Genomic DNA, 27,641 nt, shown 5'->3' on the forward strand with positions numbered 1-27,641 from the left:
CCACATTTCCACCAGCAAATCACAGTGCCTTTTTTTTAGTGACCCACTACCAGAAATCACCAGTAAATAGCCAATAAATGTTTCCAAGCAGATCCTATTACAGGCAATGGGAACCGTCAAACGTGAAGGGGGATGAGAGGAAAGAGCCAAAAACAAAATGGAGTTGGACAACACAGCTCTTTAAGCCCCTAATCAGCCTGTTCAGAGATGTTATTACACACTTCTGGAGCAGGTGGGACCTTATCCCAGGCCAGGGGTAGGGACACTACCACAAGAGGGCCCCAAATGCAGGTGTTGAACATGTGGCTTGAACCCACAATCTTGAGACTAAGAGGTTTATGTTCTACTGACTGAACAAGCCAGGTGCAGGATATAAAAGTCCAATGAGTACCATGTGCTTTCAATCACCTCAAGAGCTCATCTGTTTGATCTCTCACAGGAATTGTGTTTCTGACACGTAGCTCACAACAGGAAGACAAACTGAGATGAGTGCACCTCATGCTTCAGCTGAGGAGGAATCAGTAGAGGGTGAGCCAGCCAAGTCAGACACCCAAGAATGCTGCTAACAAGGGGAGGAATGAGGTACTGAGTGCTGATGGGATGATAATTTGCAAATGGCAAAACAGCAACTCAGAGGTGGCTGAAGATGTCTGGCGCTTCCATCTCTCACCTATGTCATCTCTTTCAAAAAGACCTCCACCCTCAAGCATTGTGAGGCAATCCAATGTTGTTAGCTTTAAACATCACTACAGTACCGACCATCAACACCAGCAGGTCTTTCCAAGGCTCCATTTCATCAGGACATTGCCATTAGTCTGTTCACGAGCCAATAAAAAGGTGTGACTCATTGCAGATCATGAGAGCCAGGCAGTCAGAGCTGTAGGCCTTACAGCCATCACTGGATTTCCACAGGTACCAGGAGACATTAATTACAAACATATAATTTCATGAGGTCTGACAGTGACAGCAGGTAGCCACAAAAGAGCTGGCTCATGATAACTGTGCAGATCCCTCAAAGCTCAGCTGAGCAGAGGTACAATGTCACCCATGTTTCAACAACACAACAATTTTCTGAACACAAGAACATGAAACAAGAAAGGTGCAGCTAGAGTGAATTCAGTGTGCTATGTTGTCTCCTTATCTGATTAATGACTTTGTGGATGGAATTCTAATGGGTGGGTGTGATCCTCCATGTCCCCAGTGATCTTGGAGGTGGGGGTTGTCCTCTGATAAGAACAGAGGCCTCTTAAAGGAGGTAACATGTCACTCTCACCCCCCTCCACACTTTGGCCAGTAGTGAAAGCTATCCCATTTCACATTTGGCATAGTCCTCTCTCACCGCAGGTTAATTCCACAGTGATGCGAGGAAACCTTTAAGTGGCTTTTGAGGGCCTCAGTTGGCCAATGGTGGGCAGGCCTCCAAGCCCTGCTGGTGATTTCACAGTAAGGGGCAGAAGGGAGGTGTTGGTATGGAGACCAGGGCATGGTGCCTAAATTCATGACCAATAAACACCCCTCCCCCATCCCAAACTGACCATTCCTTCCCCAGTAGCTCCATGCCACCCAGTCCCATGGCTTTGAAGTTATCATTGTGTTCTCATTACTGATAGACATTGCTTATCAGTGAATCAATTGGAGCCACTTCAAGACTCAAACCGAGAGCAGTTAATGTATTCAACAGTATGTTTAACCATTGTTAGTGCACAGTTGGTATAAAGCGGCAAAATAAAATTACAAACCAAGAAACTGAAGTAAAAATCTCCTGAACTCCCCACATCTTTTCAGATACTTATTCATTCCTTTGAGTCTTGACTTAGTCCCAGAGGCAGCCAATAAAAATACCCAATCTAGACATTGGTTTATCTAACTACAGTTCTGTAAAATTACTAGGTAGCCAGGGGAAAGTGTCTCATCTACTAATCTAATGTTCCTCACCAGTAGACCACTGATAAACAAAAGTAACAATTGGTGCAGTCCCTCTTTTGCACATAAACACTGTTATAATTAAGTTGTTTCAGCGCAATCTTTCAACTGAAGCCCATAAGAATACAGAAGACTTCAAACACAAAGTGTTATGCATCATAGGTATCACCAGGGACTCCGAGTGAGGGTGTTCAGGTTCAACATTTCCCCACTTCAGGCTTAAAGAGGCTGTGTTATACAGCCGTTATTGTGCAAGCTGAGAAGTATATCTTGTGTGGAGTCTCAGTGGTCCTGCTTTCGCAATGAATGATCATATTGTGTGTGCTGCAGCTAGGTGGAGCCCAATGTCTTCAGATAAACAGTGCACAGCTGCCAATGTTTGGCTGAGGCTGGAGCTAAGGTTTGGCTCCCAGACACAAGGAGGAAAATAACTCCGCTGCCAAGAAATTTCATTCCTGTACACTGTTTGACCCCGACTGAAAAACAAAACCGACTTCTCCCTTTGTTTGCTTTGAGGTACTGGTCCCATTCATGCCATAACCTAACAGCCTTTTAAAAATCAAGACTTTATAATATTTACTTCACAACAAAAGTAATTTTTTAAAATTATAAATGAATACAAAATCCATGGAAACCATGAACTTGTTTACTGAAAAATTATCCAAAAATATAATGGGACATTTTTTATGTTTTGATCTCCAGTATTAGCTTTTGGAGATTGCAACTGTACAATTTGGCAATGAATATTCTAAGTATCAAGATGAGCAGAATGATCCCATTATTTAAAACAAACTGATTAATGCCTCCTTTAAAATAACACAGACGGTAATTTGACACAAACAACATTCAGATGTCAGCAAGACCAACAGCAATTTCTAACATCAAGTCATTCTCGACAATAGTTTACTCAATTTTTTATGGTCTGTAGTCCTTGGTGTCAGCATAATCCTGGCCTTGATGTTTAACGTTAACATTAATGTTGGAGATCACCATGCTGTCCTAGTCACTGCCAGGATTGATGAGCTGCCAGCCAACTTCTGTGGACAGGGCGTTTCCCCCAGTGAGGACCTAAATCCCACTTTGCCCTTGTTAATGCTGCAAATAATATGTTATTTCTGTGGGATGGACTTTGTTTTTGACCAACCTGTTATTTGTACAGGGTGGTAAGGACAGCAAGTAACCTGATGAGAACCGGAGAGCATCCCCTGAGTTACTGGTTCAGTACAATGGCCTAGTGGTGTTATCACTAGACTATTGCTCCAGAAACTCAGCTAATGGTCTGGCGATGTAGGTTCAAGTTCTGCCACAGCAGATGGTGGAATTTGAGTACAATAAAGAACCTGGAATTAAGGGTCTAGTGATGACCATAAACAACTTTTGATTGCTAGGGAAAAGCCCATTTGATTCACTCATGTCCTTAGGGAAGGAAACCTGGTCTAGCCTATATGTGACTCCAGATCTGCATCAATGTGATTGACTCATAAGAACATAAGAACTAGGAGCAGGAGTAGGCCGTCCGACCCTTCAAGCCTGCTCCACCACTCAATAAGATCATGGCTAATATTTTCGTGGACTCCGCTCCACTTACCCGCTTTTTCACCATATCCCTTTATGCTTTTATTTTTCAAAAACGTATCTACCTAAGCTTTAAAAGCGATTACTGAAGTAGCGTCAACTACTTTCCTGGGCAAGGAATTCCATAGATTAACAACCCTCTGGGTGAAGAAGTTGTTTCTCAGTTCAGTTCGAAATCTGCTCCTTCTAATCTTCAGGCCATGCCCTCTTGTCCTTGTTTCAACTGCCTGTGGACACATTCTCTCTTTCTATTTTAATGATTCCCTTCATAATTTTATGTTTCTGTAAGATCTCCCCTCATTCTTCTGAATTCCACACTTCTCCTCATAAGCCAACCCACTGAACTCCGGAATCAACCTGGTGAAATTTCTCTGCACCCCTTCCAGTGCCAGTACATCCTTTTTCAAGTAAGGGGACCAAAATTGTACACAGTACTCTAGATGTGCCCTCACCAGCACCTTGTACAGCTGTAACATTGCCTCTCTGCTTTTAAACTCAATCCCTTTAGCAATGAAGGACAAAATTCCATTTGCCTTCCTAATTACTTGCTGTACCTGCAGACCAACCCTTTGTAATTCATGCAAAAGGACACCCAGGTCCCTCTGCAAATCAGCTGCTGCAAATCTTTACCATTCAAGTTATAATCTATTTTGCTCTTACTCCTACCAAAATGTAAGACTTCACATTTACTAACATTGTATTCCATCTGCCAGACCTTTGCCCTGTCACTCAACGTATCTGTGATCCTCTGCAAAGTTTCATAGTCCTCTGCATACTTTGTTCTGCCACTCATCTTGGTGTCATCACCAAATTTTGACACTGTACACGTAGTTCCCAGCTCCAAATCATCTATATATATATTTGAAATAATTGTGGTCCCAACAGAATCCCTGAGGCACACCACTAGTCACTGATTGGCAGCCAGAATAGCAGTCATGTAACCCCACACTGTGCTTTCTGTCAGTCAACCAATCCTCTATCCACGCTCATACTCTATCTCTTACACCATGCATCTTCATCTTATGCAGCAGCCTCATGTGTGGCATCTTGTCAAAGGCCTTTTGGAAATCTAGGTATACCACATCCACTGGGTCCCTGTTGGCCATCTTGCTTTAAATGTCTTCATAGAATTCCAAATGATTTGTGGAACATAACCTGCCCTTCATGAACCCATGCTGCGTCTGTACAATGGGTCAATTTATTTTGCGATGCCCTGCTATTTCTTCCTTGATAATTGATTCCAGCATCTTTCCCACTACAGAGGTTAAGCTCACTGGTCTATAATTCCCCATCTTTTGTCCACTTCCCTTTTTGAATAGTGGCGTCACATTTGCTATTTTCCAATCTGCTGGGACTGCCCCAGAATCCAGTGAATTTTGGAAAATTACCGCCAGTCCACCTGCTATTTGTTCTGTCATCTCTTTTAGTATCTTGGGATGCATTCCATCAGGATCAGAAGACTTATCTATCCTTAGCTCCACTAGATTATCCAACACCAGCTCTTCTGTAATAATAATTATTTCCAGGTCCAAAACCGACCTTCACTCTTCGTCACTTACTGGCATGTTATTAGTATCTTCTAGGAGAAAGTGAGGACTGCAGATGTTGGAGATCAGAGCTGAAGATGTGTTGCTGGAAAAGCGCAGCAGGTCAGGCAGCATCCAAGGAGCAGAGAATCGATGTTTCGGGCATGAGCCCTTCTTCAGGAATCAGGAATGTTACTAGTATCCTCCACTGTGAAGACTGATGCAAAATACCTGTTCAATGCCTCAACCATGTCATCATATCCCATAACTAACTGCCCCTTCTCATCCTCTAAAGGACCAACATTTACTTTAGCCACTCTTCTTTGTTTTATATATTTATACCTTTTGCTCTCTGTCTTTATATTCTATGCTAGTTTTTTTCTCATCTATCTAACTTTTCTTTATACATCTTTTTGTGATTTTCTGTTGACCTTTAAAGTTTCCTCAATCTTCTAGATTCCTGCTGTTTTTGGCCACTTTGTATGCCTTCTCTTTCACTTTGATAGCCTGCCTTATTTCCTTAGACACCTATGGCAGATTACCCCTCCTCTAACAGTCCTTCTCACCGGAATATACTTTTCCTAAGCACTTTGAAATATTCCTTTGAATGTCCACCACTGCTTGTCAACTGTCACACCATAAAGCCTGTTTCCAGTCTACTTTAGCCAGGTCCTCCCTCATTCTATCATAGTCCCCCTTATTCAAGCATAGGACCCTGGTATTGGATTTTATCTTCACACTATCCAGCTGTATTTTAGATTTAACCATACTGTGATCATCCCTTCCAAGAGGATCCCTGACTAAGAGGTCATTAATTATTCCTGTCTCATCACACAAGACCAGATCTAGGATAGCTTGTTCCCTTGTCGGTTTCATTACATACTGTTCAAGAAAACTATCACAGATACACTCAAAGAACTCCTCCTCAAGGCTACCCTGACTGAACTGTTTTGACCAAACTACATGCAGATTAAAATCCTCCATGATAATAACTGTACCATTTTTACAGGCATTAGTTATTTCCTTGTTTATTGCCTGCCCCAATGTGATGTTATTATTTGGTGGCCTATAGACTACACCTATCAGTGACATTTTCTTCTTGAAATTCCTAATTTCCACCGAAATGGATTCGGCCTAATGCTCCATAGAACTTACATCAGCTCTCAGCACCAACCTGATGTCGTCCTTGAATATCAGAGCTACACAACCTCCCTTGCGTTCCTGTCTGTTCTTCCGAATAGTCTGGTACCGCTGGATATTTAATTCTCAGTCATGACCATTTTGTAACCATGTCTCTGTGATGGCTACCAAATCATATTCGTTCACAATGATTTGTGCTGTTAACTCATCAACCTTGTTACGAATACTATGAGCATTCAGGTAAAGTGCCTTTATGCTGGCTTTCTTACCATCACGATTCACAACATCTATAATATCTCCTGAGTTATCCTTCATGTTTGCTTCTTTCATAGTCTGTGGGCAATAAGTGCTGACATAGTCAGGCACCAACATCCTATGAGTGCTATAAATGTTAGAGACACTGCCCTTTTGATATACTTTAAATCCATATGCCTGCTCAAATGGACATAAAAGATTATTACAGCAAGAACAATGAAATTCTTGCTTCCACAGAAAGATCATTCATTCATTGGCTGTTATGGAACTTTATGTGTTTTACAGACAGATTTGTTCCCTTTGTTGGAAAGTGTATAACAAGGGAGCATAATCTCAGAGTAAGAGGTTATCCATTTAAAATGAAGATGAGGAGGATCTTTGTTCTCAGTGAAGGTAGTGAATCTGCGGAATTCTTTCCTGCAAATGGCCATTGAGGCTGGGTCATTAAGAATATTAAAGGCTGAAATAAACAGATTTGTAATCAGTAAGGGAATCAAAGATTAATTGGAAAAGGCAGGAAAGTAGAGTCGAGGTTTATCAGATCAGCCATGATCTCAATTCATGGCAAAGTGGGATTGATGGGGCAAAATGGCCTCTTTCTGTTCCTCCACTTTATGGTCTTATGGTAAATTGGCTGCTGAATTTCACAATATGAGCAGCTCCAAAAACAATATACTAGTTTTAAAATGTTTTGACACATCTCAAGATGTGACATATTCTTTCTTTCTTAAACAGTGATTGTACTTGTTCATGTGTTATTTGAGAATGTTACAACTGCATGAAAACTCAGTGTAGACAGCTGGAAAGAGTAACATGGCAATGACAGAAATCGCAGGTGGTAGTGGTATTACTCCTCATATAAGTTTTGGTTAATTTTGGGGACACATTGGGTAACTGAAAGGAAATAATTCATCACAAAAGGTTAATCTTAACAAACAGCTGGTCTTCTGAGGGAAAGAAATGAAATAAAATTAATTCATTACAGATGAGCTGCACTCTCAACCTTTGCTATGGCCAAGGAGACCGAAAGCCTAACAGCTCCCCTTCCACCTACTCCATGCCTTAGTGTATGATAAAGTTGTGCAATCGGAAACAGACTACAAAAATGTTTGAGCTTTGGCAGAGCTACAGTGTAACACCCTTTTGATCTGTCCAAGCATCTGAACTGTGTTTCAATATCCTGAAGGTATATGTAACAAGAATACTGATGTCTGCATTACTTTATTATGTCATCATTCTGCTCTGGTTCATGCGGTTTCATGGGAGGATATGTTTGCTCTCTAAGAGGCCATCTGTTATGCCTCCATATTCTACACCACTGAGTGCCATAAAATCCTTGATTAATATTAGGGTGAAAATTCTCATGAATAATATTATGCCCATGTTCATGGTCCAGTTGCATAACAATGGAGTGGAAACTCTTTTTTGTTCATGGAGGCTGTATAACTGGGGTCAGGTCTGTATAGGTAAATCCATGCCACTAATAATGACCAGGGCTTTGGGAAAACAAGCAACTTGAAAAATGCATAATGCTTTCCAAGGATCCTGACTTGGAGAAAGTGAGATGGAATTAAGGAAGAATGAACTTGCAGTTATATAGCAGCAGCTGCATAAAACAGCTCTCATAATACACACAAACAAGACATTCAAGTTCAAGAATCTGAAGCAAATCATAGTAAATGAATGATGGAGTTGACTTTCAAGCAGGTCCAATGCAGTATTCAATTCTGGTACATAATAAATTAAAGAATGCCATGGAGATCATCACTAGATACTAGAATTATGCTGGCCTCGTCTGCACATTATGCCCACAAACAAAGCTTTAAATCGATGCACATTTATTCATTAGCAACTAAGGGAATCTAGTTCTACAGGAACCAAAATAGTAAGGAGTTAACTGCAGGCTTTTATTGTCGACGCGAAGGACACCAATAGAGACTATAGTAACAAGAGCAATTAAGGTCACCTCAACCTCAATGATGTTTTTTTTTTCTTTCTTTCATACCATTATAGGGATTAACTGCATCACAACTTAGCTTTGCAATCACATTGTATCAAATGACTAGCATTTTCGTTTCTATTCTTATTCAGTAATAGCAGCAACATGACAGAGAGGCCATTTGTCACAATACTGCCCCAAAGGCACCTTGGACAACGACCAATCTGTACAAAACCTCATGCTGTCTCTGCATGCTGGGCTATGATTAGATGAAATGAAATGAAGCTGTTTCTGTCTGTCTCTCTCAGATGGTTGCAGTAATATTCCTTGTGCAGCAGTGAACTGCAAACTGTTGCTCACACCTCCAGTAAGAGTAATGCAAAGGGCCAGAGGCATAAGAAGTAAGAACCGTGGTCACCTCAATAGCCAAAGGCAATGTGATCCTTGCCTTGTTTTGAGATTGCAATTGTGGCTGTAGTACTTCATTTTTAGGCATACTTTCATGCATTACTCCTTGCTAAAGTTGAGACAAGAGGATTTTTCCTGAAAATGTGTTGGATAAGTTCTCCTGTTGAGAGCTCCTCTCTTTCCTCCTCCTTCTCCACATCCTGGCAGCTTGTCTGACCTTATATAACCTCTCGTATTCTCTGAATCATGTTCCATTTCAAGAGGATGGCTTACTAGACTACCTTCAGCACAAGTCTTTAAATGATCAAAAAGGAAGCACTTCAGTACCACTTCCTATAAACTACTGAAGCTCTGGGCTGGTAGAGGGGTGCTCCAAAACTGCATAAATTTATACTAACAGCCAGGAGAAATAATCCAGCAACTAACCTATGATTTGATTATAATGGGGAAGATGATCATGGTAGGGAATGGGGTTTCCTCTATGCTGCCATGTTAACCGCTCAAGGTAAAAATAGGGCAAAGGCTGGAATGTGACATTCAAGGTTTGCAGGACAGGCATAAACTCCATGTTGCTGACAGCGTAATTTACCTCTCCACACGCTGCCAATTATACTCACATGTGCATTTACACAACTTTAATTCAAGGTAGTATCCTTCTCATTAGGGATGTGCCTGCAAATTGTGGAGGTCATTCTCAAGCATTAGGAAGCTGTGAAACACCAAGAAATTGGTTTGATACAACCCAATCTGTGCCTACAGGTAACAAATTCTTCACATGGGTAGAAAATAGAAAATTAGATCCAATGCTAAGGATGGATAATAAATGTTGATCTAGGCAATGATGCCACATTCCGTGCATTAATAAAACACTCCAACTGACATTTTCAGTGGGTTCCAGACACCAGGCAATTACCAATCAGAACTCTTACTTTCACTTGAGTGATAGTCATACAGCACAGAAACAGGTCCTTTGGCCTAACTCAACGATTCCGACCATATTACCTAAGCTGTAGAAGTCCCACTTGCCTGTGTTTAGCCCATATTCCTTTTAACCTTTCCTAATCATATACTCATCCAAAAGTCTTTTAAATGTTGCAACTGTATCTGTATCTACCAGTTCCTCTAGCAGCTTGTTCCACATACGAACCATCCTGTGTGCAAAAACGATGCCCCTCATGTCCCTTTCAAATCTTTCCCCTCACCTTAAACCTATGCCCTCTAGTTTAGGGCTCTCCCATCCTTGGGAAAAGACCTTGTCTATCCACTTTATCTATGGCCTCATGATTTTATAAACCTCTATAAGGTCACCCTTCAGTCTCCTAATCCCACATAGCCAATGCACTGGGATTTCCACAGAGTCTATAATGTTAAGTTTGTTCTCCAAATATCTGGAGATTAAGGGCCAATAATGCCTTTAGAATTCCCAAAAAATGTCATACATGAACTGCAGGGCTTCTCTTGTGTAATTACTGCTTTGCACTGTAACCTTTGCTGGAACCTCAAAGTAAAGAACCCTAAAACTGTGCTCAATTTCACCATTGAGATAGAGTTCAAAATATCAAGTGGTAGTTAGTGAGGAGTATAAAATGAGTGAGTAAAATGCACAATGGATTTTTACTGAAGGGGTCTGTGTTTCAGACTGGTTTTATTGATTGGTATCTGCATTACTAATCTAATCCAGCAGTTACCTTTTTTTGCCACATGTCAGCTGCACAGGATGGTCAAGGCAAGACAAATGCCTTTAATGGTTAGGTAATACTGCTCAAATTCCAAGCTCTTTGTAAAACTCAAAATTTCCCAAATTAGATCAAGAAGTGTCAATTCTGGAGGGTAATTCCAGTCCATTGAAGCTAGTAGCAATACTGTGAGAGAAGAACTGGGGACAGTTTTCCTGATACATTAAGGGAGTGCAAACAATGCAATGAATTAGTAAAAGAAAACATTCACAATCAGGTTATAAGAAAGAGCCTCTCTGAACAGCAATGTTTGTTAAAGCTTGAAATGTCTAAAACAAGCAATAGGATTTAGAAGATGTCAGAACAATATGTTGACAGTAGAAGCACGACAGGGAAGGATGAGGTTAAAATTTGATTGATTGCAAAGAGGAAATTTGAAAAACATTCTTTATTTGTTTGGCAACCCATGCTACATTATTGTTATAACTACAGAATTTCCCATTTATCCAAGCCAAACTATTACCAGAAACCCAAATATTATAATCTGCCTGACCACAGTATTCCATGTGGGTCAGGATAAAGAGAGATGGCAGGAGCATGTAAAGCAACACTGGGTGGACATCCAATCCAAACATTGAAACAAGTCAAAACCAAAGAAAAAACCAGCAAGATTACAAGGATCACAATACACTGCTGCAAACCAACCCTTGAAAAGATTACCTTAAAAAGAGTTCTAAGACACGAACAAAGCACAGAACAAAACATAGAAAGGGAGAAAGGGGTGCTTTCAATCATAGAAAATCTGTTAACTCACAGTAGATTCAAGATTGTTGTTGTTACACTGAGAAAATGCAATATGCAATCCTTTAAACATCCTCTGTGTTTTATGTTTCCTGTATGTCTCTGCTCCCTTACCAAATAATGGCACTAACAAACTGTGTTTTGTTGTTTAAGTCTGCAAGCTTCTTTTTCCCAGGATCCAGTTGTATTTTCTCAGAGTATTCACATTTAAACTCTGAAGGCTGGCCACCACAACTTCCTAGTATTATAGTCTGCTTGGACCTTTATGCGTAAAACGTCTGAACAACCAACATTGATTGTAATTGATTTAGTGAAAGAAACTGACAACATTGTTAGGTTAACAATCTCATTTAATTCTGGAATAAAAAATAAAATTACTAAATTAGTACGTAAAGACCAAAATATTTGTCTGAAACCCCCACTTAAAGATAAATGGCAATTGTCTTGCACAATTTGTAAAATATTTATAATAATTAATAAGAACAATGAACAGTTGATTGGATCCAGCATTACCAGCTTGCTATGGCTCAGAGTTCTTGAATTTCCTGTCTAAATCTCTGCATCTTTTCACCTCTTTCTCCTGCTTCTTTGGCTGACATCAACTTCTGTTTGTTATGCTTCTGTGTTGGAACATATTGGAATGTTTTACTACATTAAAGAGATATTATAAATGCACATTGCTGTGAACTAGTTTTAACTGTGGCAGGTGTTAGTGCTTATGCAACATATATTTACTACAACAACAAACATGGTAGAATTATAGCAGAGTTTGCACAGTCAATCTTCCAGGGAAAATTCTCTGAGTGGTGATAGGTCTTTCTTAGTCCTTAGAAATTAATATGTGGGAAAAAAACTATGTGCAATTATTCAAGTCACCAACATAGTTGAAACGCTTTTAAGACATAAGAAATCGTGGAAAATTAAAGGGAGCGTATTTGTTCTTTGTTGATGTGTTCTTGAACCTATCTGTTCCCCTCCATCTTGAAAATCAGCCAGATACAGGAATAGATTACAGCTCAACAATTCTGGGAGCTCAATGTTACCACCAAGTTGTGATTTTGTCTGGAGTTAATTTTAGCTAATGCCTATGACACACAGACAATGCATTTTGTTTTAAAAAAAGATTTGCACTTATATAATACTCTTTACAACCTCAGGAAATTGTGAAGTGCTTTATAATGACACACTTTGGAAGTGCTGGCACAGTCAATTTTCATACAGCATGACTTCCAAAACAGCAATTTGACAATGAACAGATAATCTGGATCAACAATGATGATTGATAAATACTGGCCAAGAAACAAGGGAGAGCGCCACTACTTTTCATCAAATGGTTCAAGTGATCTTTATTTGCAGGGGGTATGCCTAACTTTAAAAAATATTCTGAAATAATGGTGACCCTTAAGTATATTAAGCAACCGATTTGTAAATTTCATACATTATATCAGAATGGCTGGTGGGAGAGCTTTGAGCCTTCTCTCCGTTCTCCAGCTACAGTTTTGTGAAAAAGCACAACTCACTGACCTTTGATTTTTTTGTAGCCTGTTTTGAATTAAAACTGTGAGAACTCTGAGTTGAAACAAAAGCTTCTCATGCTTTCACTGCACTCACCACATTCATCAGTACACCATCAAAACAAAACACAACAACCGTCAGAAGACCTTCTCAGTACGCTGCCGGTTTCAGACAGTTCTGGTTGAAAACAGGCACACCAAGAAAAAAAAAGCAAAGGTTACCATAACATCCTGCTTTCACAAAGACCATGCGAAACCCGAAACAGGAGGGAAGCAAAGTGCTGAAGTGGCATTTCTGTCTTGCTAAGTTGTTGCTTTGCATGTTTTATTAAAAGATAACATGGGCTGAACCATCATCTTTGTGACAAAGTACTGAATAGGTTGGAACTCATTCCTACCTCAATTTGGAGCAGGAATACGGAAAAGAATTCAGTCCCATGAACCCTTCACCATTTCTGAGCTGAACCTTAAATCCTACAGTACAGGACTCCTTTACAAAACTGCTCACTTCCACTCTTAGGTACAGGGTACTTTTGATGCTCCAAGAACTGTTTCAGTGTGTTGGTAGGTTTGTGGGCTACCATGATGCCAAGGGGCCATCTCTCCAAGCTGTATTCAATGTATGGGACAGGTTAAACCAAGACATGCACAGGAATTCCTAGAGGCCTGGCATTCAAACCGGAACTCCAAAATGGAACTCCATCAACAAACACACTGATTTGGACCCCATTCACCAATCTCTCATAAAAAGAACCGGAAATGATATCACCTACCACAACACACCTAGACACATAAACAGAAAGCAGGACAGAACACCAGTGCTTCACTGGAGCCTCACTGATGATGTTACCTGGCATGGTGAAGAAGCATCTGAGAACAAATCTTCCAGCTCAGCCAGCAAATTTATAACCTAGTTTCAATCTGTATTTTTTTCCATCTTCACCTCCTGGATTATTCCATCATTCTGCTTTGCTGGCTCTTCTTTCTCCATCTTTATAAATTTACTGCCCAAAATGACTTTGCTCAATCTAATCATACACTGAGCCCTCCTCATCCAACTCTTCAAGCTTCATTGCTTTGCATTGTGTTTCTCAATGCATTGGAATGGAAATGAAGTGGGATGAAGGATTTGAGGCAAAGCCCATTTCAGACTTCCAATTTTTTCTGCCCACTTTGCTGCATCCCACCATTTTGTGCCATTAGATTCGGAAGGAAGACTGGTGAGATGACAGGCACCTCTAGAGATCATACCAATACAATAGGGATTGTAACTCCAGGCTGATAAAAAAATACACTTGGAATAATTAGATTCCAAATTCATGCCATTTTGGGTTGGGAATATTTCAGACCTGAGAGACCTATCATTGTGCAGCAGTCACTAATTCTTTTTGCATTCAGCACCTGACCCACTTTGAGGCAGTTATTACCACAGTGCGAAAACAGCTTGTCTCATACAGAGCAAGTGAAGTACCAATCACACTCCTCCTGTCTAAGGAGTGCTGCTGTTGTCAGATGAAAAATTCTTATAAGTGGTTACTGGGATGTATTGTTCTTGAGGGACTGCCTTCTCCATAAATACATTGTGAGGTGTTTCTGAATGATTTTATCTTCATTAAACTGTTTAAGATTTTAAAACCTTACAGTTATTGAAACAAGCTGAAGAGTCAACACAATGGCCTGGATTTTAATATGGAGGTGTGCTCCGATGTGAGGTCAGAAAACAGACAAATTATGGGCGGCACGGTGGCACAGTGGTTAGCACTGCTGCCTCACAGCGCCAGAGACCCAGGTTCAATTCCTGACTCATGCGACTGACTGTGTGGAGTTTGCACGTTCTCCCCGTGTCTGCGTGGGTTTCCTCCGGGTGCTCCGATTTCCTCCCACAGTCCAAAGATGTGCAGGTCAGGTGAATTGGCCATACTAAATTGCCCGTAGTGTTAGGTAAGGGGTAAATGTAGGGGTATGGGTGGGTTGCGCTTTGGTGGGTCGGTGTGGACTTGTTGGGCCGAAGGGCTGTTTCCACACTGTAATGTAATCTAATCTAAAAAACTGCTGGGCTCCTTCAATTTATTTTCTGTTGATTTCCTGACCTTATGAAGCCTGCTAATTGGGCTTCAGCTGGCTTTTCTCACAGGAAATACCAAGGGATAAAGGAGATCAGGTAGTCATTGTAGGCAATGTTTTCCTGAGCCGCATGGCTGATTGGCATGTGGATATATTGACTTAAGGTTCTAGAAGTCACTGTCATCGTATGATACACAGCAGCAGGAAAGGTTCGAGGGAACATAGTTCACTGGGTGGGGAGAGGGCTCCCCAATCCTGGGAGAGGTTCAAGATCACAGGGTGGGCCCACAGACTTCTGGTCAAAGGGAACAGTGGCCACTTTGCAGGGATATAAGGGCCAGATTGTGAGCATGATAATTCAGTACTTGTCAGGGTGAAGAAAGAGAGGTCAGGAAGTTGGGAAGTGGGTTGGCAAACAGACAAATTGTGATGGCTAGGAAGGAGCAGGAGGATGGGCACACAGCACAAATTGTTGGTTTTGGACAATGTGCTCATGTTCCTCCTGGTCCGCAAGCCATGATGTAGATGCGTAAACCTCATGGGTTCATCCCTTCCCACCTCCTTCAAGCTGTTGAGTTTCCCAAGTTCTGGAAAACCCAGATGAAGTGAATTAAAAATAAAATGAAGGCTGACAGTTTCACGGTAATGTTGCAATTACTGACTTCCTTCCCTTGAGGGGATCAATCCCTTGGCCCATCATCATTTGGCCGACCAGCTTTAAAAATAGAAAATGGCTAGCGCCAAGGCAGGCTGCATTCCCCATTCAGATTTTCTCATTTTAACCTCTGATCCAGGAACAACCCAGTCCATCTTGGCAGTTAAGATTCAGCCCTGCTTTTCTCATCGTACCATTTATACCTGCTTTACCAAAATAAAGCTGGGTCTTTAAATGGAGCTGTGAACATGGAAAATAAATTCTAAATTTCCTCGATGGAAATAATGGAAAAAATTATTCAACATAAATAAGAATTTCCAAGTTAGTACTAAATAACATAATTCCAGAACCTGGGTGTGTTTTCAATACAAGATGTAACAGCTAATCAGGTTTAACCCAAGCAGCTCAGTAAGACCTTCATTATCAGGAGGCAGTGGTAAAGCTGCGATTGAAAATTCTGAGGAAGGGCCATTGCACCTGAGCCATTAACTCTGCTTTCTCTTCACAGATGCTGCCAGACTTACTGAGTTTTTCTGTTTTTGTTTCTGACTTCCTGTATCCAAAGTTCTTTTCTTTGTTTACCCACTATTTGTCATTGGACTAATAAAACAGACCGAAACATTGATCTTCCTGCTCCGCAGATGATGCCTGACCTGCTGTGCTTTTCCAGCACCCCACCCTTGACTCTGATTAAACAGAGTGCCAGGTTAACGGTCTGGGGACATGGGTTTGAATCACAACATGATAGACGGTGAAATCTGAATCTAATAAATCAATAAATCTAAAATGGAAAGTTTATCTCATGGTTGCAATCAACAGACACATCTTTTATGGAACAAAATCTGCCATTCTGACTTGGTCCAGCACAAATGCAACTCCACACGTACATCAATGTGGTTGACTCCGAACTGCCCTCTGAAATAGCATAGCAAGCTGCTGAGTTGTTGCTGCAAGCTGATACAAAACCTGATTACTACCTACAGTACCCTCAGCCGAAGAATCAGTACTCCTTCATGTTGAACACCAACTGGACAAAACACTAAAGGTGGCAGGGGCACAGAATCTATTCTAGACGTAAGTGGCTCAGTAGAAACCATTGGTGACTAAACTGGATGAGTCCTAAAGGAACAAATAAAACAGATAGTGCTAGAGAAACTCAGCAGGTCTAGCAGCATCGTTGGAGAGAAGACAGACTTGACATGCTAAGTCCAATAAAATTTTCTTTTCAGAACTCCAGCATCCGCAGATAGTTATTTAATTTTTGAGTCCTAAAGGATGTAACTCCTAGGCTGAGTTTGCAGCCGATTGTGAGAGACCCAAAAAGGTGGAAAAGCTTACTTAATATTGTCCTCACCAATCTGTCAGTTGTAGATGTATCTGTCCTTGACAGTATCAATAAAAATGTCTACCCCACAGTCAGTGAGGAATCAAAGTCCCCTCTTTACTTTCGACATCTATGAAACTCTGTGAACCATCAGCTGCAGTAGTAAATTGTATTCAACAACAGTCTTTAACGTTGTGATTCAGCATTTTCCCCATTCCATTACCATCAAGCTAGGAGATAAATTCTGCTTCAATGAAGAGTGCAGGAGGGCATACCAGGAGCGGTACCAGGCATATCTAAAAATGAGGAGCTAACCTGGTGAAGTTAAAACTCAGTACTACTTGTGCGGCAAACTGCAGAATCAGCATGTGATAAACAGGCCTAAGCAATTCCACAACGAATCAGATTGAAGCTCTACAGTCTGGTGACATCCAGATGTCAATGTTGGTGGACAATTAGACAACTAACAGGAGGAGAAGGCTTCACAAATAGCCTCATGCTCAATGCTGAGAGAACCTAGCACAACAGTGCAAAAGATAAGGCTGAAGCATTCGCAGCAATCTTCAGTCTGATGTACCAAGTGCATAATCCCAGTCTCTTGAGGGTCTCAGCCACACAGGTGCTAGTCTTCAACAAATTTGATTCACTCCACATGATATCGAGAAACTGCTGAATACACCAGTTATGAAGGTTATGGGTCCTGACAGTATTCCAACAATGGTAGTGAAGACTTTTTGCTCCAGATCATCAACCATGCCCTCTAGCCAAGCTTTTCCAGTACAGTTACAACACTGGCATCTACACAACAAGGTGGAAAATTGTCCAAGTTTGTCTTGTATGCAAGAAGCAGGACTAGTCCAGCCTGACTAATTTCTACGCTATCAGTCTATGTTAATCATCATCAAAGTAATGGAAAGGATCACAATAGTGCTATCAAACAGCATCTGATAATCAATACCCTGCTCACTGACATCTTATTTGGGTTCTAGCCAGGCAACTCAGATCCTGACCATATCATAGCCTTGATCCAAACACAGACAAGTGCTGAACTTCAGAGGTAAGGTGAAAGTGATACTCTTTGGCATCAAAGCAGTATTTGAATGTGTGCGGCAAAAAGGAGTTGTAGCAAAACCAAAGTCAATGGCTATGAGGAGGGTAGAGTCATAAATGTCACAAAGGAAAATGGTTGTGTTTTTTGGAAGTCAGTTATCTCAGCTCCAAGACATCTCTCCAAAAGTTCCTCAGGGCAGTATCCTTGGGCAAACTATCTTCAACTGACGCATGAATGGCTTTCCCTCCATCATTAAAGCAGAAGTGTAGATGTTTGTGGATGATTGCACCGTGTTCAGTACTATTCATGACTGAGATACTGAGCAGTCCACGTCCAAATGTATTGAGACCTGATCAACATCAGTCTTGGGTTGGGGCGTCACGGTGGCACAGTGGTTAGCACTGCTGCCTCACAGCGCCAAAGACCTGGGTTCAATTCCTGTTTCAGGCAACTCTCTGTGTGGAGTTTGCACATTCTCCCCGTGTCTGCATGGGTTTCCTCCGGATGCTCCGTTTCCTCCCACAGTCCAAAGATGTGTAGGTTAGGTGAATTGGCCATATTAAATTGCCCGTAGTGTTAGGTGTAGGGGAATGAGTCTGGGTGGGTTGCTCGTCAGAGGGTCGGTGTGGACTTGTTGGGCCGAAGGGCCTGTTTCCACACTGTAAGTAACCTAATATAATAAGTAGCAGCCGTTGACCATCCCCAACAAGAGAAATTTAACCATCTTCCTTAATGACATTTAATGGCATTACTATCACTGAATCCCCCACTATCAGCATCCTGGGAGTTACTATTGACCAAAAATTAAGCTGGACTACCTATTTAAATACTGTGCTTAGAAGATCGGATCAGAGGCTAGGAACCTTGTATCAAGTAACTAACCACCCATCTCCTCAAAGCCTATCCACTATCTACAAGGCGCAAGTCAAGAGTGGACAAAGGCTCTCCACTTGGTGGAAGCAATTCCAACAGCACTGAAGAAGCTCAACATTATTCAGGACAAAGCAGCCCATTTGATTGGCACCACATCCACCATCTTCAAAATTACTTTGCAGTAACTCACCATGACTTGCTCACTAGCACCCTTCAAGCATTTACCACTAAGAAGGAGAAGGGCAGTAGATACATGTGAACTCCAACACTGTAAGTTCCCCTCCAAATTACACACCATCCTGACATGGAACAAAATCACTGTTTCTTCACTGTCACTGGGTCAAAATCCAGGAATTTTCTCCCCAATAGAACTGTGGGTTTCTATACAGCCTAGGGATTGCAGCAGTTAAAAAAAGTTAAAAATCACACAACACCAGGTTATAGTCCAAGGCAGCTCGCCACGAACATCTCCAAGGCAATGAGGGACAAGCAATAAATGGCAGTCCAGCCAGTGATATCCATGTCCTATGAATAAATTAAGGAAGAAAGAACCGCTAAAAAAGTTTCATATAGACATGTTTACATCGTTATCATGAATATTACACAGACTGGGTTGAATTTTACCTGCATCTGAAAGAGCTCAGTAAGAAATTGGGGGTTTGGGTTGAAACCAAAAGCATCAGCAGGAGATGCAGTCACTGAACTGAGACATTGATCGCTAGTTGTATGAGTGACAGGAAACCATCAGAGGATGGTGGTTGAGGTGTGTTTTTCCTACTGGAAGCCTGTGTCCAGTGGGGTTCCACAAAGGATCAGTGTTGGAACCCTCACTGTTTTGTGGTTTATATGAATAATTGAGACTTGAATGTAGAAGGGTTGATCAGTAAGTTTGGAGTGGGCAATCTACAAGGGACATAGATTAGCATTGCCACATGATCAAAAGGGAGAAAAGGGATGATTTCTGGAGATTTCTACTGACTCGTAAGTGACCATGACATATGCATGATCCAACTTGTAGGAGCAGGTCTGAACTTTGTTTGGATAGGTCTGTTATCCCTGTGCAGAGTGAATGTAAGATTTGGTCTTGAGACATGTTGAGGGAGTCTATGTGCCCTTTAGAAGAGAAAAGCTGCTTTCTGGAATTGTTAAAAGTAGTCCTATTTGTCAGCACTTGAAAGTCAAATGAAAGTTTGCAATGAACACTTATAACTTCTATTGTATTTCATTTCTTCATAGGTCCTGAATGGTGCAGAAAAACACCACAAACCTGGTACTGTGAAACTGACTCCAACTGTCCAAAGCAAACATCAAACAAATTGTCAGGTTGTCATGGTGTTTAAAACTGCTATCATTTAAATATTTTTATCAAAAACTATCTGGACTGTCAAAAAAAAGTGTTTGCTATTTCACTCTGTCAATTGACACAGCCTGAGGATCACGTTACAGGATTTGAGATACAGGACTTTCCACTACCACAGTGCGAGGGGTGGCCATTTCACAATTTGATTGACAGCTCCAAGCTGTTACACGGGATTGTGAATTCTAGTGCTTGTTTTTATGAGGGATTCAGCACTTGAAGGAAATGTTCATTTTTAGAAATGATGATGTAGTTGAAGGAATTAAATATAGTCAGTTTTTTTGAGTGAAACAGCTTTTTTGTAAAAAATGAAAGTTTGCAATGAACACTTATAACTTCTATTGTATTTCATTTCTTCATAGGTCCTGAAGTCTGCAAGGATGTATATGAGAAACCTGCCATCGAGGGTCTAACAGCAAAGGATGGTTGGCATGTGTTAAGACTAACTTGTTGGAGTGGATATAAAGGACTGTGGGGTATTGGGGCATAATTCATCACAGATGCTAAGAGGAGTGGGGTTAGGTTGGTATGGAGTGCATGAAGGTTCAGGGAGGTGGGTGCAGAGAATGAAATGGCATGGGTTTACTTGGATTACACATAGGGAATGTATGCAGAGCTGAAGAGCGAGCACGACTGGATTTTGTTTTGTTTTGTTGTTTTATTTTTGTCAGTATGCTACAGCATTGAAGCAAGCCTTCTCTTTGTCTGCCTTTGCATTCGGCATTCTTTGTATTTGTTCTGGGATTGCCCGGCCTGACTCTTAGAGAACACATCACTCCAGAATATAATCCCAATTTCCAGGAAAGCCTCTCTTGAGTCATGTTCACAGAACCAGGAAATGTCCCAATTCTGAGCTCCCAGGCATTTGTTTGTCATACACTCAATCAATCAATCAATGAGATGTACAGCATGGAAACAGACCCTTCAGTCCAACTTGTCCATGCCGACCAGATATCCTAACCAAATCTAGTCCTATTTGTCAGCACTTGGTCCATATCCCTCTAAACCCTTTATATACCCATCTACATTCTTTTTAAATGTTGCAATTGTACCAGTCTTCACTACTTCCTCTGGCAGCTCATTCCATACACACACCACCCTCTGCACAAAAAAGTTGCTCCTTAGGTCCACTCTAAGTAAGTTCAACACCTGGACACAGAAAGTATGTGAAGATGGCTGTAACAGTCTCAGTCACCAAACCAAAATGTGCAATTCATGAAAATCTTGTCATTGCTCAAGTGTCTACATAAAAATAAATTCTCTGACAGGAATAATAGCCATGGCTAAGGCATTTCAGAACTGAGCCCAATAAGCTAAAGAGTTTACTGAGCAAGTCACAGTTTGAAACAAAAGACGTGCATTTCCTGACCAAGGTATATCTGTAAATAAATGCAATTCATCGTTATGTTTTAAGAAGAAAGGAGCTGTACAAGTAAGGAGGATAATGATGAGCCTAAAACTCACCAGTCCTGCAATGGGAGTCGGCAAACGATTGATCTTCTTCACGGCCCCAGGCTTAATAGCATTTAACAACCTGGAAAGAAAAAGCAACAAAAACAAGTTTTAAAAAGTCACCCAGATTTTAGTGACTGGAAAATGTGAACTAAGATCAAGCCAATCAGGTTTACATACTGTCACATACTGTAGTCATCAAGAAGTATGGATGGTAAAAGATTATCAGTCACAGCTGAAATTTCATTAATTTAACTGGTGACATTTTCTAAGGAATTTTCCTTTTTTACAATGCTTACCCCAATAGACTAATGTCACAACCAATTGAATAAACTAACAAGGCACAGCTCTATTAAATATTCCTCTGTTTCCCAGCACTAAATGTCTTGTGGAACAGCTGGCAGTTTTTCAAATTTAAATGTAAAGGAGACTTCAAAAATATTCATTTAAATGCTGTTACTTGTGAGACAAGGACACAGAATCTAAAAGGAGACCTCTTTCCTGTAGTCAAACTGACAAAAAGTCAGATAGAATGGTGCCCTGATTTTGAAGCAACTTTTGCGAACAATGCTCCCAGTAGATAATGTTTCTCAAATGAAATAATCTTTATGTTTTTGCATTGTTAGTTAATCTGAATCTTCTTCCAAACGTCAGTCTGTAACAAATTTAAAGGAAATCTGGCTGCTGATTCTTCATATTATGACAATTTCTCGAGAAGATCGCACAAAATCACTGTTACAATTTTTAAGTGCTTGCAAACACAAATCAGCTGTCAATCTCGTTTTATCATTGGGCATAATTCACCTCAGCTATTTTAAAGCCAGAATAATTTATTATTTTATGGTAAACAAACATTGTTATCTGATGGTCTTTCAGACACCATTTATCGTGCACCAAGGGATACTTTGCTGATTCAGGTTTTGGCAGTCGTATGAGTTTATATTGGCTCTACACTATGCAGTGGAATGTGGAAGGAAAGCAAAACTCTTAGTCCACGTGGATTCAAATTCATGCACACTGCTTCCTGACCTCTGGTTGTTTGTAGGGCTGCAGCAGTAATTGCAAAGAGCAATAATATACTCCATTCTCCCACATCATTCCGAATAGCAGCGCTATGAATTGTGAACCGTTAAGCTTTCATTTGAAAATTCATCTATATGGTGGGATTTGCACTAACTGCAAACGCAACTATTGTCCACTGGCACTGGTTAAAAGAAAATATCTCTTTCAGGGTGATCTTCCTATCAGTGCACGATATCAGAGCCCATGTGAATTGGGTGGCTTCCCACCCAGATTCTGGCATTAAATTCAAGAAATCACTATGAAAGTGGTATTAGCATTTCAAATTATTTTAGGGCTTAATCTGCGGCTGTTGCACAATGGTTTAATATATAACACATTGCACCAGTGTTTGGTTTACAACCTATCACTTAAAATCCAGAATGCATTATTTTAGGATTGCCAGTCTCAGAAGGCACAAACGACAAATATGACACACTTACACAACTGTTTCTGTAACAAATATTTGCTTTAGTCAAAGAATAGATTTTGTGAATGAGGTCTGTCACAAACACATTGCCTGAAACACCAACTGTTCTATTTTAAGAAGTGTAACTTAAAACATATTGTTTGGTAGCTCAGTGTTCATAACTGTGTTCCCACTCATTTTCTCTGGTTTTATGGGTTCCAGGGCAAGTATTTTCCAGATAAGCTCACCTATAAATTCTTCATGTTCAGTCAACAAAAGTAAAAGGAGAGAATGTGAAGATGGAATGGGTTCTCCCAATTTACTGCCCTTTTCCTTAAGCAGTGATCATAAATGAGCAGGAAAACGTCACTAACCATAGAATCAAGTCTGTGATGGTCAACCCCGATGCCATGCTGCATGACTGTGCTCATGGTAAACTATCTCTCTTTAGCCTGTACAACCTCTCCACTGTCTTCGGTTATTTTGAATCTTCTGTCCTGCTCTTCAGTAAATTTCTATGGCAGAAATGTCCTATTTGAAGTGGTTTGTCAAGTGAGATTAGCACCCAGTCTGCCCTGGTTCACGATAACCTTTCTCATGTCATCTGTCACTCTACACCTCATTTATTATGCAACTAAGTTTTTCAACGCCCTTCTCAAAGAATTGTGCTGTAGGAGAAGTGGACATACTCACCATTGCCAGGAGCTTGTGGCTTTCATAGTACTGGTGCCACATTTAAAACCCAGTTACACCTCACTTTAAACCAGAACTATCCTTCACACTGTGCTGTTTTACCACAATGGCACATCACGGAATGGAACCTGGAAGTGCTAGTGCTCGGGATGGTGGAGAAAAGGGCAGTCCTTTGTCCTGTGGACCTTCACAGGATGCCATGCCACCAGATCAATCCATCCTGGACCTAGGTAACACTGTGTGTCAGTGTTATATCCCAAGAAAGAAGAGAAACCTAACAGTGCAAGGAAAAGCTTAATAATCATCTCCACTCCACAAGGTTAAATGCCACCATCTACTTTCTGCAACCTCATACTCATAGGGTTGCTACTCACTCTAACTATTTCACTGAATACACTTCCATCAAGGCACATAGACCACAACTCTCACAGCTGTATGCATCAAGTCCACTTAATGGCTTTCACCCACACCATCCTTCAAAACTATTCACTCTTCCTGCCTTCTGTGCTTCCCACTTATTCACTAGGGACCTCTCTATATCCTCCTATAGACATTATGTCATTCTCACAACTTGCTTTCCCATTTATTTTTATCTCATCACAAACTTGGCAAAAATACATTCACTTTCCTATAATTCATGCATATATATTGTAAATAAGTGTGGCAACAGCAATAATCCCTGTGGCATTCATGAATGACAAGCTGCCATCTGAAAATGCCCCCCGTTATTCCAGCTCTGCCTTCTGATTCTTAGCCTATCCTCTCTCCATGCTAATATCCTACACCCAATACCTTGGGTTATTATCTTATTAAGTAGCTGTATGTGTGGTACCTTCTCAAATGCCTTTTGGAAATCCAAATATATAACAATTATTGGTTCCTTTTTATCTATCCTGTTTGTTACCTCCTCAAAAAATTGCAAAATAATTTGTCAGACATGATACCCCCTTCATGAAACCATATTGAATAAACTGGATTGAATTTTGGGCTTTAAAAGCTCTGCTATTACATCCTCCATAACATATTGTAACTTCTACTAATGACATATGTAATTGCCTGATAGTTATCTATTTTTAAAATCTCCCTCCCATTTTGTGTTGTGTTACATTGGCAGTTTTCCAATCTTCTGGGACTTTTCCAGAACAGAAGAATCAGTGGAAGATTACTAATAAAGCATCTACTCATTCTGTAATTATTTAAAATCCTAGAATGGAACTCAACAATCAGATTCCCTAGTTTTTTTGTCCAGTGATAGATATTGTGGTTATTACCATTCCTTTTGGCCACTTGATTGTTTAGTATATTTGGAATGCTATTACAGGTACACAATCCTTAATCTGAAATTCTGAAATCTGAAAAGCTCCGAAATCCAAAATTCTTTTCGTGGAGTGTGGAGGAGCATCATTTTGGCTTGCGAACGGGTGACCCAACTCCTTACCTATTTGAACCACGTCACTCAGATGTGATGTGGTGGTGTGGCCAGCACTGGCTGGCATCAATTGTGTCTCAGCGCTCATACTATTTACATGTGCACCTGCTGTTCAGTAATTTAAAAAAAAGATTCACTGTGAAAATGTCATTTATTTCAAAATCTGAAAAATTCTGATTTCTGAGGAATAACTGGTTTCAAGGATTTCGGATAAAGGATTGTGTACCTGTAGTATCTCCTTATGTGAAGATTAGTGCAAAGTATTTGTTCTGCCTCTCTGTCATTTCCCAGTTACCCATGAATTCTCATTCTCAGAGGCCCATGTTCAATGGTGCCTCTCTCTTGTTTTTATACTTATAAAAGCTCTTACCATTTTAAGTTACTTGCTAATTTGCACTCATGGTTTATTTTCTCACTCTTTATTATTTTTTGGTCATGTGTGGTTAGCTTTTAAAACTTTCCCAACCTTCTGATTTACCATATTGTATTTTTTCTTTTAATTTGATACTGTCCTTATTTCATTATGGCACCACTAAATTATACAGTGTCCTCTGATTGCAGACAACAAAGCTGTTAATCATGGCTATGCCCTCTTGTGACATCAGTCACAGAACCAGAATTAGAGCATGGAGACAGTAAGGACTACAAGTGCTGGAAGCCAGAGTCAATAGATGTGAGGCTGGAAAAACAAAGCCAGTCAGACAGCATCCGAGGAGCAGGAACGTTAATGCTCTGGGCCGAAACCCTTCGTCAGGACTCATGTCCTTCATCCTGATGAAGGGTTTTGGCCTGAAAAATTGATTTTTCTGTTCCTCAGATACTGTCTGATCTGCTGTGCTTCTCCAGCCTCAGAATTACAGCATTATCGGATTAGTTGTACTGGCTAGTAGGGGTCATTTAGCTCAAATGGCTGGACCACTGCTGTGTAAGGCAAGGTGATGCCAATAGCATGTGTTCCAGTCTTGTGCCAGCTGGGGTTACCATGAGGTTATTCTCCATCTCAACCTCTCCCCTTTCCTGAGGTGTGGGGAACCTCAGGTTAAACCATTACCAGTCGTCACTCTCCTTTGAGAGAATAGTGTATGATCTGCTGAGCCTATGGTGACTTTGCCTTTTTGTTTAAATGAATAATATCCTGTTTGAAAGCAGAAGTGTTAGAAAAAGATCCAAAATTGAATTTTTGTGAATTCCATACAACAATGTTTTAATCTGGCAAATCCTGTGTGGCAGAGTTGCTGCCATTGCTGGAGCAGAGAGACGGAATAGATTCACCTCATTGCAAATGCTGAATGTTGCCAGCTGGCACAACCTAAACTCTGCAAAGCAGATTATTTCCAAATCTGTGAGTGGCTCAGGTGCCACTCTTGTACCACCTCAAGTTTGCCAGGATCATAGCTGATTTCCTGTTCACTTTGAATCTCAGACAATTTAATCATCACCAACCCCCACCACTCACATCTCACCACCCACGCTTCTCACCCGCTTTTCAGTTTCACATTCGCCTCCACCCCCACCACCATAGCATCTAATTTAAAAAGGCTGAATATTGCTGTTAACCCATTTTATGGTAATCCGTTACAATTCTCTGGATTAGTGATTACCACAATAGGAGAAGATATAAGCAGCTAAGATTATAAAGAGATTTTATTATGTCTAAACACATAATACCAAAGCATAAATAGGATTTCAGTTCACAACTGCATTCCTGCTTTTAACAGGCATTATTACATTAGCGATTGTTCAAAAGGAAACTCTTTCGGTTATGTCCCTGAGAGCTAGAAAAGCAAAACGATTCCCACTCTGGCAAAGAAGAAAATGTCATTCAATGTTTCAGTTGATGTATGTTTTTGTGGCAAAATAAATGGAGTCTTACTCCATCCAAAACATGTTCAAAATTACTTGTACATATTCTGATCACGAAGGATGGGTCGAGAATCCATCCCCATTCAAAAAGCAACAATTTCTCCATTTGATGTCTTAATGTTTTCTACCAACCATTACTATTGAAAAATAAATTCACTCGTCAGATGGTCATTAACTCTTTGTTGGGATATTACAGACACAGAAGGGTAAGGCACTTACCTAAATTGCATGTTAGAAATTTTAAGATTAAGAAACAATTTACAATTTATTAAACACCTTTCCTGGTTACAGGATTTCCTAAAGTGAATTACTCATTACATGTTGTAGTGCAAAAAAAAACCCAACAGCGCATTTATACATAACAAGATCCCATTAACAACAATGAGATAAAGGGTTAGTTTTTTTTAGCTTCTTCTTAGTTGTATTAATTAAGGGATAAACAGTGGCCAGTACAAACCATATCCTGGGATCTGTAACATCTACTTCAATTTAATACCATGGCCTGAACTTTTGCCCCTAGGTCAGAGACGTGATCATGAACAAGAAATGCCTTAGTTGCTCCAGTTTTGATTCCAGAGAGGTGGATAAAATGGAAATCAGATCCACTGTCCCAGAGAGAGTGACAAGGTAGCCCAGAGGTTGCTGTGGAGGTGCC

General features: G+C 40.5%; 1 protein-coding gene across 14 annotated transcripts in view; it reads right to left on the reverse strand.

Annotated features, from left to right (window-relative positions):
- LOC122550847 (LIM and calponin homology domains-containing protein 1-like) overlaps positions 1–27,641 on the reverse strand; it is a 353,361-nt gene that overhangs the window by 149,742 nt on the left and 175,978 nt on the right. For all 14 annotated transcript variants that reach the window (XM_043692200.1, XM_043692265.1, XM_043692275.1 and 11 more), the window contains exon 3: positions 21,546–21,615. In XM_043692200.1, the coding sequence (XP_043548135.1) occupies positions 21,546–21,615 (70 nt within the window). The remainder of the gene's footprint in view (positions 1–21,545; positions 21,616–27,641) is intronic.

Source organism: Chiloscyllium plagiosum, chromosome 1, assembly GCF_004010195.1.
Source record: "Chiloscyllium plagiosum isolate BGI_BamShark_2017 chromosome 1, ASM401019v2, whole genome shotgun sequence".
Taxonomy (NCBI): Eukaryota; Metazoa; Chordata; class Chondrichthyes; order Orectolobiformes; family Hemiscylliidae; genus Chiloscyllium; species Chiloscyllium plagiosum.